The 17,257-nt window shown below is 35.2% G+C and overlaps 1 protein-coding gene across 1 annotated transcript in view; it reads right to left on the minus strand.

Annotated features, from left to right (window-relative positions):
- Nucleotides 1–2,315: 2,315 nt before the first annotated feature.
- The window catches only part of LOC132828388 (SRSF protein kinase 1-like), an 81,969-nt gene continuing 67,027 nt past the window's right edge, over nt 2,316–17,257 (minus strand). The window contains exons 9-16 of the mRNA XM_060845452.1: nt 16,619–16,644; nt 14,632–14,866; nt 12,964–13,398; nt 11,276–11,376; nt 10,967–11,074; nt 10,503–10,572; nt 5,893–5,985; nt 2,316–3,519 (exon numbers count right to left, since the gene is read on the minus strand). Of these exons, the coding sequence (XP_060701435.1) occupies nt 3,335–3,519; nt 5,893–5,985; nt 10,503–10,572; nt 10,967–11,074; nt 11,276–11,376; nt 12,964–13,398; nt 14,632–14,866; nt 16,619–16,644 (1,253 nt within the window). The 3' untranslated portion in view covers nt 2,316–3,334. The remainder of the gene's footprint in view (nt 3,520–5,892; nt 5,986–10,502; nt 10,573–10,966; nt 11,075–11,275; nt 11,377–12,963; nt 13,399–14,631; nt 14,867–16,618; nt 16,645–17,257) is intronic.

Here is a 17,257-nt window from a genome sequence, read left to right on the forward strand (position 1 = left end):
AAACTCCAATGAATAATTCATTTAAAGGCAAGTGTCTTTTTTTCAATGTTCCATAGGAATCAGAAATAAGGTTTCAAATCACAGTTGGAAAATCTAAGCCTATGTATTAACTACTAGTTCACTTTGTCCTCATAAGGGCATGGAGAAGAGAAAGAGTGAACTGACATTGCACTAGCATGCAATTTAATTGCTATTACTTTTTTAGCAGGCAAATGTGTGAATTTTGCATGGCAAGATTTTATTAGTAACCACAAAATGCACGATACATTTATCTTTGGATAGAAGTCGGTTGTGGAAGCAAAGATGAACAAAAACACCAAGAAAACTCCCTATTTATTTTTTGAACAGTGACAAGTCCAGCAGAATGATTAAAATCAAGGCTATGATCCTTTTCAACATCTGATAGAAGAGACAGAACTTCCAACAAAGCAGCACTTCCCCAAAATTGCACTAAACCATCAATTGAGAATTGTGCTTAAGAAAAATTGTAAAGTAGACTCTGAAAAAACATCAGACTCAGGCAAGAATATTCCTGTCAGGTGCAGTCCTGTATAGTGGTCTCGGTGACAAAAATTAGATCTATGTCCATTAGGATCTCTCAAATCTATACACCCAGACATGGACGCAAACATGAAGATTATCTCTTCCTTCTGTTCTTGCCAGCACTTCCAGGGAAGATTACAAAATTACAGTTTATTGATGTTTATCATCTAACAGGAACAAAGGTCTTACATTCAGTTTTAAAACTTTGAGTGCAAGACCACATAAATCTTCAATTCCAAATCCTGTATACCCAAATCAACAAAGATGTGTAACAGGAATGAAACAACCATGAGCTATTAAAGCTAGTAAAACCTTAGTACAATATTACTGCTGAATGAAATGCAAGTGTAAACAGCCATGTTAAAATGCATGCTTTTGGCACTGTAGTCAAAGTCACAAGCTACTGACCTAGAAGCAGGTAAAGCAAATCCATTTATTTCTACACTTTAATATCTTCTTGCACCCATGGTTTAGGCAAACCAACGTTGCTGCATATGAAAAATAATGCAAAATCACAGCTTTATTCCAATTTTTACTCCTTGTGAGTTCACATTATTTTGCAATTTTAACATATGGAATTCTGTACCTAAAGTATGCTTTGTTACATTTCAACTCCACAACCAACGTTCCTGCATTTTATCTACAAGATAAAGACTCAAAAAGTAAAAATTTTTCCAAGTTTTGGAATTCCATACATGACAATGGTAATTTGAAATTAAAAGAAAGACTTGTTTGATCGAGGGTGCATTGAGCATAGTATACGCTACCAGTAGATATTCTTGTGACTGTCAGTTCATCTCCAACTCTAAGATGATTGGAAAATTAGGCAGGGGTGGAATTGTAACAGCACAGTCCTCCTGTCTTAAAGATGTAGAATATTATTTAAACTACTTGTACCATTGCCATTGGTGGGATTCTTTGGTCATACTTGTGCCATTGTTAAATCTTGTATAAGATCTATGGCAAACTCTATTCTACAACAATTCACAGGCACAACTGTTGCTTTTGTGGAAAAGTGTGCAAGAAAAACTTGAATTGCACCTGACCTATTTTATATTAAAATCTGCACAGTTCGATTCTTACAGTAAGCAGGAATTTGCCTACCTGCAGGAGTCTATAAAATACCATTGCTATTCAACTTAAATGTCAGATGCTTTATATTAGAATTGCTGTTCCAAAATAAGAGGCAAAAGGTTACTGTGCTTTATACAAATTATACTGGGACAATATATAAAGCATCTTTAGCAGAATATTTGAGAAAATTAATAAACTATCCTAAACAAAGTAAAGAACAGAGCTGTAAAAGTTTGACTTTTGATATACCATTTTAAGGCTCACTTGGTAGTAAAGCCATACGTAATACTGCCCTGCTATACAAGGATACATGTCACAAAAGAGTAGGACTTATTCCTGGACTTTAGATATACTACATATTCATTAAACTCAAATCTTATCAAAAACAAATCAAGGTTATCTAACTGCTTTGGTCAAATATGACTAATTCACATGTTCCAAAGCACATTCTCCAAGGAGAGAAAAAAAGAAAATCACTTTTCCTGCAGACTTTGGATATAGCACTAACTGAAACCAGGCTGTGGTGAACTCTTAACAGCCCAAAGGATTTTAATTTCTTTAGAAAGGTAGAACTTTACTGGAGTGTTGGTATGTCCTTCCTTCTGGCACTGGTTGAGAATCACTTCCTTCAAAAATAGAGAAAATACAATTTCTTTTCATGTACAATATTCACATAAATCATATGCAAAAAGATCACTTTATTTTTTGAAATATAGTCTGTTTAGGTAAACAAGCCACATTGCAATGCAGTAGAACACGACCAAATTAATGATTAATTCCAGTTGGTTTTTCTGGACTATGCAGTGAAGCAAATTTTAAAAACATTTTCTGGACAGATACTACACGAAACACAAAATGGAGAAACCTTCATTAGAAAACAGTAATATTTAAATACAATGTTATCATTTCTAAGATCTGCAGTAAATATAAACACAGACGGGACAAATGGAAAGGATCAATTTCCTACTATATAACTTATAGTTTTTCCAATAATAAACTCGAGATTTCAAGTACTTATAAGTACTTTGGAACTTCAACAGTCACTGACAGAATGTTTCTTCTAAAGTGCTGTTCTAGGAATGGCAGTTGGGAAGCTGGTACATATGGATATATCTTAAACACTCAACTGCATGAGTTACTCAGCCATCAACCTACCAGAAAAAACATGGTCGAAAGGCCACTGCTCAGCCTGGATCTTAAAACAGGCTGACTTGAAAGCATGCAGACTGGCCACAAGTCATTCCAAAGCAAAAGCAGTTAATTTACTAAGATACCTTAATCTCCAATTCAATGGTCAATGTCCTATGTGTAAAACATAGCTAGCTATCTCTTTGGTACGAGTATAAGACTTCAACTGGCCTCTAGTTCCATATATGCGGATATTTGTAGATTTTACAGTTCCTTGGCAAAAGACTTGGGAGTAAATTTTGAACTACTCATTTATACTCGCACTCATCATACGTGTTATGAACAGCACAACTGGTGAATGTAGACTAAATTACTGTTCATTAGCAGCTAACAATCTGCAACTATTAATGACAATACATATTTCTTTGTAATCCAAACCCCTGCATAATCCCGTTTCCTGTATATTTTTTCAACTAAATGTGTAAAATTTGACTAAAGATTGGAGGAGTCTATACAGATATTTGTATCTGTAAGACAATGAACCAGGTGCTACACTAAGTTATGGACAGAACAAATATGGATTTGGTTGCTATGAATTAAGCCAAGGGTGTCGGAGACATTCTGCCGCAGTAGCACGTTTCTCTGGTATTAGTTCCAGCATAGGTAACAGGAACTCTGTGAATGTTGCAGCTTCTTCCTGTGGCCATTCATACTTTTCCAGCAGCACTTCATACAGCCCCCAAGGTTTCAGTTTAGTGATGTGCCTCAGCTCACCTAAAGATATAAACATTTTGATTAGTGTCTTAATCACTTGAGGATGATGAGCTGAACCACAAAATATTGTTAATTGGTTCTTCCCATTTTTTAAACTTTCATTGCCATACTTGCTCATATCTCAAATTGTACAAGTACAGACTAGAGGAGGGTCCATTTGGTCTGGGCTACAGAGCTCTTTGAAGCAGTCAGCATAACTATGACACACAATATTGAGCTATCCATTCTCTTAGTTGCCTCACCTCACTATGTCAATAGATAAAGTCTTTGCAGATTGAAAATTCATATTTCTCCAGTTATTTCAACGCTTAATATTAGGAATTAGCTTTATTATTCTTCTCTGCACTACCCCAGTACATAATCATCCTTGCACCCTCTCAACCAACAAAAACTATTTACTTGAGGATGATTTACTACATAGATCAACTAGTACAGTGTAGTCAATATTATAACCAATGTAAATTTACTTAAACAATTTGCACTCAATTTGTGGGGAGTGAATTGGGAGTTATTCATTATTGAGAAAGAATGTGAGAAAACAAGTTTTTATGTGTAGGGCTGAATGAAAGGGGGTGGCTGAAGGAGAACAACAAGCACCAGTCTGGGCATAATAGTCTGTTTTATACTACAAATTCTGTATAATATCCAGCCTAATATTTTGAAGTTGGGTCAACTCCTTATGCCCTTCTATACTGGAATTATCTGAAAATGTAATCAATTTACATGGGTCTTGTGTCTCACATTACACATTTAATGTAATAGCTCTGGCTAAACCTATGTTTTGCAGCATACTGTTCAACTTGCAACAAACTTTCCACTCTTCAACCAATTCCTTATCCCTATCTGATATTCCCCAAAGTTTCAAGCTTTGAAATTTAAAATAGTTGGTCTGCAAATTCATGAAGTCTTTACAGTCAGAGATACATCGCATTCAGTCCAACTCATCCATGCTGACCAGATATCCTAAATCTGATCTAGTCTCATTGCCAACATTTGGCCCATATCCCTCTAAACCTTTCCTATTCATATAACAATCCAGATGCCTCTAAAAAATGTTGAAATTGTACCAGCCTCCACCACCTCCTCTGGCACTCATTTCTCACAATCACCACCCTCAGTGTCAAACAATTGCCCCTTAGGTCCCTTTTAAATCTTGCCTCTCTCACCGTAAACCTATACCCTCTAGTTTTGGACTCCTCCATCCAGGGGTCAAGACCTTGGTTTCCATGCCCCTCATGATTTTATAAACTCCTATAAGGTCACCCCTCAGCCTCTGATACTCCAGGGAAAATAGCCCCAGCCTATTCAGCCTCTCCCTATATTTGGGAGGTACAGTTAGGATTTCTTAGAGATTCTTTTTTTATTTGGACATTTAGCATATTTCTGTATGTATCTATATTCATCCCACGTTGTACCATTTTCTCATGTGTAGCTGCAAACAAGAGTAAGCAATCTTTACAATGGAGAAGACAATGTTATAGAATCTAAAAGTTCTCTGCACAACTTACAGACCAAGGGATGGATTGTAAAAATTAAAACATACTTTGGATTATTCAAGTTCACTTAGTTTCCTATACTAATAGATCAACAATCCTTAGCACAACTATCAGAATGTAAATTCTGCAAAGTTGGTGGTAGTAGAGAAGTGAGAGAAATCTATAGTATGTAGCATTATGGTTTTATTTAATTCTAGAAATACAACAGCAGCACTATCTTAACTGAAAGCAAGCAAAATTATCAAGTTTTCTTATTTGTGTGACATGACAGTTGCTGGCTGACTAGCAGTTATTGCCCTTCCCTGGGTTTCCCTACAATATATTGTGGTAAGCTGCCTACATGAATCAATGCAGCCCATAACTCAATCTTCAAACTGTTTATTTCAAGTTAATATTAAATTTTAATATGAATTGAATAATTTTAAAAGCTTTTTGTGACAATAAAATGTAAACTTGGATGATAATATTAATAATGATGAGCTGTGAGGTTAGATATGAAGCACCACTTCATAAGTGTTAGCTACACACAATTCAACTGAAAACAGCTGTCTTAATTGCTTCCATTAATATTTAACTGGTCATAACCTACATGAGTCCTAAACCACATTATGCAGTTCAGGTATTGATAGCCTATTTGATTTACAAGATCTACAACATATTGAAACTTTGCTAAAAAGCACAGTGACTATAAGTTAGCAGTACTTAATAGCTTATTATTACAAAGCAAAACAGATTCTGTAATCATGGCTTGGGGGGAGGCAAAGAATTGTTTGCCACTTTTTTTTATATAACATGCATACAAACATTAATCTGACAAATTCAGAACAAGTTAAAAGCATGCTTACAAATCTTACCATTATATTCTTGAATACATTACCTTTTTTGGTGAAAAATTCCTTGGAATATTTCCCCGCGAGAATAAGCTTCCGAGGCATTTTCCCCAGCAATTCAATAATCAAAGCAATGTGATCTTCATACAGGATTAAAAAGCAAAGCAACAGGATGAGCAATACAACGAATTCAATATGTTACATACAGACTGCTGAGAAAATCTGGGGTAAATTCATTTCCAATTTGTTTTGAACAAAATTAAAATGTTAAATGCTTAAATAAAAAAACTCAGAATTTAAGAATTCAGAAGAAAAATTGAGCCTTTCTGGCTATACTGGAATTGGGAAAGTTTTATGAGATTTTCCTCATCATTCATGCACTTTGAATCAGGTCTATGTCATAATATAATAAAAGAGTGCATGGAAACAGACTTTTCAACAAAGCAGATGGTAGAATTTATCTTAGAGGGCAAATTTAATTAATTTTTATCAGAAGTAAAATTATTGGTTTCAAAATGAGCATCATCTTATTGATAAATGTTACCTCGATTACTGGATGGAAAAGATGCAAACCTTTTCCGCAGCAGAAGACTCATGCTGAATCAAGTCTGATTTTGGCACCAAAATTGCTAATTTTATCATGGGATCAGAAGACTGCAAATCCTTACCTCAGAATTTCCCCCAAAGGAGACAGAACACAGCTGACTCCATGTTAAAAAAAAGGGGAACTAAACAGGCTGAGAGGGAACAATTTACATGAAATGATTGAATATGTAATGCAGGCAAGTGATCAGGTGAATATTAAAGTTCCTTAGCAAAAAAAACAAAACTTGCAAAACATCAATAGTGCAGACATTCCCAATGTTTCCCAGTGTTAGTGTCATTAAATGTTAATCTGTGTATGCATAAGATAAAGCACTGCAAAGAAGTGGTGTTGCTTCACAGAATGAAGTATTCTTAAGTGATCCCAAAACACAGATTATCTGGGCCATTTAGTTTATTAATGGGGAGCTTGCACGGTACAAATTCACTACCACATTTCCAATGCTGCAAGTCTCTTGTTGACTGCAAAGTGCTTTGTTTCTTGGGTAATCAAAGGATATAGGGAACATGGAAAAAAGTAGAATTGAAGTCAAAGATCAAATGTGATCACAGCAAATGGTGAAGGGTCAGGCCACATAGTCTAGTCCCGTTCCTATTTCTTACATTCTTATGCTTCGGGATAGCCCGGGACACTAAAGTCAAGTGCTTCTTTCCAGGTGCATGATATGGTGCGAAAGAGGAGGGAAAAAGGGAATAACTTTTGGAATCACAGGAAAGAGAACAGTAATGTGTACATGGCAACTGGAAAACAAAACCATAAAAGAGTCAAACTAACTTAGATGTTTGCCTGCTGTTATTAAAGCAAGAAAAAAGGAAATACTCAAAAGGTTGACTGAAATTGAATGCAATGTCCTGTGCAGAAACAGGTTTATACTGTACACTTGGCAATTGACTGGAACTAGCATTCTACCAATCGTGTTTGCAAAGAGCAAGGCTCTGAGGTGACAATAAAAATTCTGAAAAGGGTAATTTATCAAGTTGCAGAATAAAATAGGTAGTTACTGAGTAGCATCAATCTATTACTGACCATGGAGTCAATTACAGCAATTGTTTATTGTTAAGTTTTAATTTGGATAGATCTTAATAGGAAAACCAGCAAATCCAATAAGTTATGCATGTTACTAAACTAAAAGGATGCAAACATAAGGGGACAACTCAGATTGGTTAAAAGCAAGTGAGATTCTGTTCAGAAAAAAAAAAGTAGTTGTTGAGTTGCAAAAGAAAAGCAAATGATGGAATTTTTAAAAAAAATGAAACCTTATGAAACCTTGCCTCAGAAACATGGGATCTGGAATTTTACTGGGCAAGTTAGTCAGCCTCAAGTGTGGTTTTGGAAAAGCACAGCAAGTCAGGCAGCAGCCAAGGAGCAGGAGAATTTATGTTTTAGGCATAAGCCATTCATTCATCAGGATCAGAACTCCTGATCTCCAGCATCTGCAGTCCTCACTTTCTCCAAGACAAGACAGCCTGGTGAGCTACGGTAATAGTGATCACAATTTCCTGCATTTTGGAACACCAGGTGTCTCAATTTAAACAGAATAGCATTTTGATCATCACCTAGAAAAACGCATGACTTAACAAAACTCCACAAAAAATTAGGACCTAGTTAGATCAAGAAAGCTCATGCGAATTGCAATTTTGATGTAGACAAAATAGCTATATAAAAGAATATGGCCTTCCAGTATACTTGGAGGGCTCAAAAGAAGAAATCAAGTCACTCTCTAACCGGGTCAATTACCTGAACTGTCTGTTTATAAATATAGTTGTGTCTTCATTCTTTACCCTTAAGTGTTTTTTTTTGTCTATCTAAACTATTAGAGACACCCCCTTTCAGTTCACAGCTCATTCTTATTAGGAAACACCATTAAAATCATTAGCACACCATGCAGTGGTTGTGAAAGAAGGAAAAAGGATTGACGCTGTTTATCTCATAATACAGAATAAGACACAAAGTTATAAATAGTTTGTACTACATACTGGTCTGCCTCACCATGAATACTCAGGTGTACAGTCCTGGAAAACAGAGAAACACCAGATTTGAAGGGAACACCAAGATTTAAAGTTGGTATGTGGATTGGGCACTTAAGATTCAGAGGTACTAAGGAGGTCTACACTGAACAAATGGAGTAGTTGAGGAACCTTATTGAGGTATTTAAAACCTATTAGATTTCCAAACCTTTGGTGGCTTGGATGAAGAATGAAGACAGACCATTTCCTTTTGGCATTTATGACAAATGATCTAAAAATGACCAAAATAAATTACATTGACATCATAAGCCATCACAACAATTTTGCTGAAACTGGACAAAGAGAAAGCTTCAAAATATTTATTGAGAAAATATACTGACAATGTGAACAATATGAGAGACAGGAAAGGACACAAGAACTTGCATAATAAGGATGGGCTAAATTGCTTTTGTAGCATGTTCTGCCATTCAGTAAAAATATTTCAACTCCACATTCCCACCAGAAGCTCATATTCTTCAAATCCCCAGCTCCTCTTGAATGTACTCATTGATGGAATTAATATAAGTATGTAAGTACACAGTTAGATCATATGCAGACTTCCAGCAAGATGCATATAGTATTCAATCTGTGATAAAGGCCTCATTCTGTGTAAAAACACATCTAAATTATGAGAAATAAGGATTCATAGCTTTCCTGGTGAAGAAATTTCTCATCTCAGCTTCAAATGATCATGCCTTCACCCTGAGAATAATCTCCTTCATTGAGAATCTGGAGACAGAGAAATCAGTCTCTGAACAACTTCCCTGTCAAGCCCTCAACATACCAAAACAGAAGAACTTGATCTTTAACACAATCATTTTCTGTAAAGGTGACATGGCTTTTCTGAATTTATTATTAAACACCTCTAATAGTGTAATCTTCAGAATTTTAATAACGGTTCATAGATTGAAAGCAACAGCAATAATTCTGTCTGGAATATAACCATTAAAGGGACAAGAACAAACTTATACAAATTGAAAGCAATCAGCTATATCTGGAGAAAGAAAGAGTCGTCGAAACTACATAAACTGTTTCAACATCTGCTTGACAAATAGCTGTCTTATGCCACAAATACAAACGATTATCCAACAGAAGGATTTAAGGAGTTAATCACAGAAAAGCTGTCTTCAAACAGACAGTTAAAGTCAAAAGGTAACAAGGAAGAGGGAAGGTACTTTTGATAAGACAGCAAGCTGCAGACGTGCAATATATCGGTGAAAGAATCTAAAGAATAATCCATAATGTCACACTACAAACTTGAAGGACAAAAATTATAAGAATTCAAGTCCAGGATTCCTCAGGAACAGATTCCAGAGAACAATACTACATAGGGACCAAACCCTGGATATCCAGAGACAGACACTTTAGGTTGGAATGGTAGCTAAATTTCATCATGAATCAGCTAATAGTAAAGTTGAGTTGTGAGGCTTAACTTGCTTACTTGCAGGGTTTAAACACCTGTTTCAGCATTTGACTGGCTGAGAGATTTCTTAAAAAGTAGCCAAATTAAAAGTATCTTATGGTAATTTGCCAACAATGTAAATTTTTAAATATAAACAAAATTTAATGATCAGAAAATAACCGAAGTTTACTGGCTGCAAACTCTAATATAGTGCAACATGCACATTTTTAGTGTAATTATAACATCTTAATAGATATGAGTATGACTGGATGCAAATAATCTTGAGACACACGATGAACTTAAGCAAAACATTTCAGGGAAACACCAAACCTAAAACAGAATATCCAAAATGTGTTGCATAATTAATAAAAATGACCTCTGAAATGGCACTGGCAAGGGAAATGTCAGAGTCAGTGATTGATTTATTTGTTCAAGTATCAAAGGATGAACTTCATTAGTATACCTAAATGGTTCACAAGAAAAAGCAAATGTACTTGGCCAAACCAAAATCCTAACTATCCTCAACGTTAGCTATCTACTCTCAAATTATCTTGAAGACTTAAGTAGAGAAGAACTACAAATGTTAAAATAATGTTCATTATCTTTGAAATTTGGAAGGAAAAGTATGATTTAAACAATAATCACCTTCGTCTCTGGAATAATCTTCTCCAGAATGTGGTTCAAACAAATAATCTCCAGTTGCAAGTTCAAAAGCCTTTGGAAAGAAGAAATGGAAAGGTATGCTTTAATCATGCCAAGGGAATAATAAATGCAAAGCTATTAAAATAATCCTGGATCAAACAGAGGAGAAATGGATTGATAAAAAATATATTTTCTGATTAGTTACTTAATGACACATGTTGAATGTCTTTATTTAAACAAAAATTTGAAACAAATAGATTTAGAAAACATCTAGCTAGTGATTTTAGATTGTTACGATATGATAAATCCTGAAAATTAAAACAATTAATGTTTACCACCATTTTAGTGGGACTTTTGACAGATGACAGTTTTCCATTCAAAAATGCAATACACAAAAAAAAGTTTATAATTAAGTGCAAACAAGTAGCTTTATTTGTACTGAATTCCCGATATTCCATTTAACATACCATGCAAGCTGTGCTCCAGATGTCTGCAGGTGAACTGTATCCAGCACCAATTAGAACCTCCAATGACCGATACTGTCTCGTCTGAATATCTTCTGTAAAGTGTTTATGCTAAACAAGTACATTAACATTCACCATAAGCAAGGTCTCGGGTGTTTCAATGGGTTTCCAATTCAATTGCCCCAAAGTTCAGAAAACAATTCAGAAAGTTTCATATCATTAGATAATTACTTTAATGATCTAAAGAAAAATATCTGAAACAAATGTGAAGTGATTCTGATTCTTAAAAAATGAAGTAAATTACACACTTACAACCCAGCAAGCATTTCCAAGATCTGCAATCTTAACTTGGATACCATCTGCATTCAGCGGGTCAAGAGGATTGATAAGCAGACTGGCAGCATCCAGCTTTCCTGTGAAGTAAGCAACCCATCAATTAAATTCTTGGAAACGTATTCACACAAAATATTTTAACTGAAAGGTTGGGCTTCAGTACGGCTTTTGGAAAATACTGTACAGAAACAGATGCAAGTTCTCATTTATGTTGGCAGATCCTCGTTCACTCTCAACTTCACGTGTAACTGTTTTTGAGTTCAATACTTAATATCTTGAAGAGAGTCAACACATTTGTGTGAAAAACATGAAACAAAATATTCCGATTATGTTGAACCAATGTGGTGTCAGGTTTGCCAGGTGTTCCACTTAACTTGCTAGACATTTTATAAGTCAAAGCAGAGATTATTTACGAAGTATACATCTCTTACCTGTACTCAAAGTTCAAAATTTACCAGTGAAGAGCCAAACCTAGCTGTGCACACATCAGTAGCTGAATTAAGTTATAGCCAAGCAGAAATGACATACATACACACAAAAAAAAGCAACTTAAACTAAAATCAGCCTGCAAGAGAAAACTCGCTTCAGCTAAATAAATTCAGATCTTATTTTCTCCCTTCTTAGAAAGCATACATGTCTATCGATTTCAAAGGGATGATAATGTATGTTAATTAACATTTATTCAAATCAAACTAAAAAGCAAGCAGTAACAGAAACTGTTGGCCAGAAACTTTTGCAAATGCAAGGCCAACCTTTCATCACATGACTTAGGTTCATCTTGAAACTTACAAGCCTTGAAAAATGGGTGTGGCATCTTGCTTCTTTCAATTAGTTCCCAGTCATTTGTACAGAGATTTTTTTTCATACATAAAAGTAATGACTGAGAAAGATGTACAAGCAGTAATAAAATTTATTGACAAAGTTAGGAAAAACAACAAATTCCAGGAATGTAACAGGACAGACAAGTTTAGTAGAATGACTGATACCATTCAAGAAAAAGAAACATGAAGCAATTTTGGGAAGTATGGCAATATAACTTTTAATAGTAAATACTTAATGTGTGAATGAACAGCAAGAGTAAAAAAGTAATTAACAGAAAATTAATCAAAGGAAAAATGAGTAAAATAATAAAAGCAAACTTGCACTTCTGAATGTTAAGTGAAGTCAAATTGGACTGTTAGAAGGTTTTTTTTATGTAGTTCCAAACAAACAAAGAAGGATTTTAGAAAACATTCCAACATTACTGCTGGTAGCAAGTTTGAAAAACTGTTATTTCCTCACTAAAGCAGAAGACATGGTCAAGAACAATGGTAATTAATATTTTGAAAATTTGAAATATTTGAACAGTGGAAGAGAATTGTCAAATGGCAGGCGGATCAGTAAAAAAATATAAATTTTGTTGCTTATACTTTATTAGCATATAATCAAGAGTGTATAATTTATCAGTATGTAGGTACTGCAGTAATTAAAGAAGTCAATAGAATGCTATGGTGTATTGTGAAGAAACTGGAATATAAAAATAAGGACACATGACATTGAGAAACTGTATCTTATTTACAGAAGGAGGTAAATGTTTTGAGAACAGTTTGAGTGTTTGTAAGACTAACTCCCAAAGGCTGCACATATCAATTATTACATGCATTTTACAGATATGAAACAGAACCAACCGTTGTCTCCAGAGCTGCAAACAGAATCCTCCCTGCTTCTGTTTTGCTTGGTCTCATTCTCATCCAACGTGTTTCCATCTGAGTTCAAATTATTGGTCATAGATTCCAACATTCCAGTTATTAAAGGTCCACGTGTTTCTGAAAAGTTATTCTGGTTATTTTGGTTCTTGCCTGTCCCATTTTGCAGAAGTCCATTTAACATGTCATAAGCACAAGGGAAGGAAAAGTCTCCAGCTCTGTAGAGTTCCTTAGCTTTACAATCATCTGTGTTTTGATTAATATCTTCCTTATTTTCTTCTGCTCCATTATTAACTTGATCAGAAAGAGGACCAACCTCTACATGTCCATTGCAGTTTATTGACTCTGTCCTTATTTTTTCAGCAGTAGTAGTATCTTCTAAATGCTCTTGCTCTTTTACTTGTGGCTCATTTTCATCTAGAAATACAGCACAAAATAAAGCAAAGTACAAGTGAATATTCAATAAAATACTACCATTTACCTAAAAATGTAGTTTCACCATATGGATGCAAACATTATTGTGCCAGTTTTATTGTGGCCATTCATCTTGCTCCTCCAATCACAGGCTGGGTCTCTCCAACATTTGCTGCTAATGATAAACATATCAGCAAACACATTAGAGAACCAGCCTGTGTGTGAAGGAGCAACCCCTCAAATGTTTTTCCAATCTACTTACAGGGACAACTTCTCCAAGATTGGTCTCTCCTACCCAGTGTACCACCCCTACATACATTGACACTAGACTTTTCACTCTGAACAAAGTTCAGTCTACTTGAAACTGTCCTGAAAGGGGAACAGGTCTCAAAAATGTGAGCAATGGGTGAAGCCAGCTGTTCGAAGCTGCAACTTTTCAGTGACCACAATTTTTTTTCACACTAACAGAACGTTGTCATAAAATCAAAAAGACACTGCCTACCAACAAATGAGTCTTGTGATCTGAGTTTCAGTATTGGTATATTCCAGGTATGTAAGCCAGGGCACTGAAGACTGGTGTCCCATTCCAAACTACACAACTGACAGTTCAGTAGACAGCTTAACAATCGTGCTCAACAGCCCCTGTTTGCAAAGCTCAGAAGGTAATTTCCAACATTTGATCTGATTCTGTAAACTGGACAATATTTACAAAATACTCCCGACTCTACTAACAATCTACACCACAATCAATTTAAGATTATCAGTCAGGCTTGTAGTGTGATGCATTTGAAGCTACATCTAATATATAGGATCCTATTCTACATAGGCAAAAGGAACCTGTCCTTGCATTGCAAGGGTATGCATCAAAAAAAAAGGGTTATGGAGACTGTCGATGCCTGCTACAGAGGTTACCTGCTAGCCGAGCTTGTTCAACTAAGGTCAATAGTTATCAATTTCTGCCTGCTACATCTCCATCCCAACCACAGTTCAAATAATCAACACCCTCTTCACGTGCTGTGTAAATTAGTGTTCCTTTCCAAGCCTAGTTTTCTGTGACAGTCTGGATGGGTGCAAGACAAAAAACTTTCATTTTAGATATCATGTTTAGAAACATTTACATTCTGTACCACAAATTATAGCTTTCTGGGAAATGTGATAATTTGGGAGGAGAGAGAGAATCATTCGTTTCTAATCTTCTAATGCATCAGTAATTAGTCTGGTAATACTACAAGCTACCTTTTTCTTCATTGGCCATATTATCGACTGTTTTTTCCATCTGCGCTATAATGCGTTGAGTCTCTTCATTTTCTGGTGCTCCATCCTCACAATCTTCCAGTCCTTGCTCTTTATGCATATTGCTCGCTCCTCGTTCCAACTCTTCAATTTCTTGCATTCTTTTCTCTAATAATTCTGCTTGTCGCTTTTGCTTTTTCTTCAGCTTCTTTTTTTTGTTTCTAGACATTTTTCCAACCTAGACAAAATGCAATAATTATATTAACATGAAATAAATACCTTTTAAAAATAGCTTTAATAGTTTATTATTCCATAATTCTCAGTTTCTCTTAGCCAGAGAACCTTACAGATTCATAATTAAGTGGACACTCCTTTGATAAACAAGCACTGCAGTTCTGTGGTTGCATGTCATCTTCCACTTCTATTCATGTCCTTCATAATAACACTATTAGTGCTTCAATCAGAATGATATCAACGGACACCAATTTCCCAGCATTCATTTATTTGCAGCTTGCATACTTAACTAGTTAGTTGCACGGTCAATTACAAAATCTAGTTTATCACCTTCTATCAACTGCATTTGTAGAAAGCAGTATGTTCAAAGTACTGTGCTGGAAAACTGTGTTTCCTCATTTGGTAACCATCGCACAGTTCTAGAACCTTTATAAGTAAGAAATTAATCTCCTAATGTTTAATAAATTTTTGAACTGATCACATGTTGAGCATCTCTGTTGACTATTGAGTTTTGTATCTAGTTAAACAGTTGCAGGATTTAGCAGTATTAAACTTTTAGTAGATTTTGAAGTGAACTCAACTCGAACAGTTGTTTTATAATGATGAGGCTCTACACACTCCTCTACAAGACAGCTTGCTGAAAAACCAGATCTTCTGAACAAAAAACCTTAAATTTAGCTGATGGAGATTTGTGACCTGGAAGTAACTAAGTATGAAATGGCATCATAGTGGTCAGCAGAACAAGATCTTTTGCTAGATTTTCGTTAAAAATGTCATGCTGCAAAATTTATTAAGAAGCCATTCAAACTTTGAACAGAATTGTACCTATACTGTGCAATTCCAAGCTGTAGAAATTGACTGAGTTTGCCATAAAAATCAGCCCAAGTTGCCATGGAATTCAAAAGGTTTGGATTATTTTTAAATGTCGTCACATTACTTAAATAAAAAGTTGTAATCAAGCCAGAATTAGTGAAATCATCGGTTTGGTTTTCTTTTTATATTCATTCACACAATGTAGGAGATGGCAGCTAAGCCAACATTCATTGACCATACTCAAATGCCTTGGTGAAGGTGGTGATGAGCTGCTTTCCTAAACGACTGAAATCTATGTTGGATAGGTAAACGCACAACCCTATTAGGGAGGGACTTCCAAACCTCTGACCCAGGGACTGTGAAGGAACAGCAATATAGTTTCAAGGCAGGATGGTGTGCAACTTTGGACAGGAATTTGCAGGTGGTGATTTTCTCATGCATCTGCTGGTCTTATTACTCCAGGTGACAGACTTTGATGTTTGGAAGTGTAGTGAAAGAAGCCTTGATGAGCTACTGCAGTGCATCTTATAGATGGCACAGTCTGCCGAGGTACAATGGTGAAGGGACTAAACGTTGAAGGTATTAGATTTTGTTCATTTTTAATGCCTTTACAATTTTCCACAAAGTTATGCCAGGATTGTAACTCATTTATGCAGAGGAACAAAAAAAACAAATAAGTATGCCCAGCTAATTTTGAACAAAACAGATGATTATAATCAAAATAAAACAAAAATGTAATTGTTTACATTTGGTTTCCATTATTGTTCAAGAGTTCGTATTCAATACTCTGTCAGCATTTAAAGAAAATCATTGAACTTAAACATTCATAATCATGGATCAACAGAATGACAAGCCTTTCATATTGTTTTCTCAGGAAATTATGCTTACTTAAGGAATAAGAAAATTAAGATTCTGCAACAGAATCTATAAGATAAACACTTACAGGTTTTGGCTGTGGCGCAGTACTCACTACAAGGAAAAGAACAGAAAAATAATGAATCCAAAACATTGACAAATCAGGTATCAACTTCTCTGGGAAGGATGCATTATATACAAAATTTAGGAGGAAATTGAGTTGATACAGCAAAGTCAGACTGTTTTCCCGGAAGATATTTTAACACCATAGCTTGATCTAATAAAAAGCATAGTCCTCTTTGCTAATGTGGAAATGCGTAACAGAAATAAATTAAACAATTACTATTAAATCTTGTATCTTATGATATTTTCCAAGCAGAGGCAGAAAAAGGCAAAGACTTGGGATTTGCAATGCTTCTTGATGTAAAGGCTTTCTTCCATCTTCCAGATAGCACAATGTTAAAACTTCCAGACTAATGAGCAGCCAATTATGGTGTCTGCCTTTTCTACAGGGATAGAAAAGTGAAATAGCACTGCCTGAAGTGGAGGGACTGTTAGCAATAGAGATGGAATATCAAGTACAGCTTCATGCAATCAGATTGCAGAATCAGAATAATTCAGATACTCTAAAATAATCCCCATAATTGAAGAAGATCATTGTGAGCTTTTAAAAATTCTGGTTAGCCACAAGGTTTAAAAAAAATTAACAGAATTGTATGTAGAAGTA

This window comes from Hemiscyllium ocellatum, chromosome 26, assembly GCF_020745735.1.
Source record: "Hemiscyllium ocellatum isolate sHemOce1 chromosome 26, sHemOce1.pat.X.cur, whole genome shotgun sequence".
NCBI classification, from domain to species: domain Eukaryota; kingdom Metazoa; phylum Chordata; class Chondrichthyes; order Orectolobiformes; family Hemiscylliidae; genus Hemiscyllium; species Hemiscyllium ocellatum.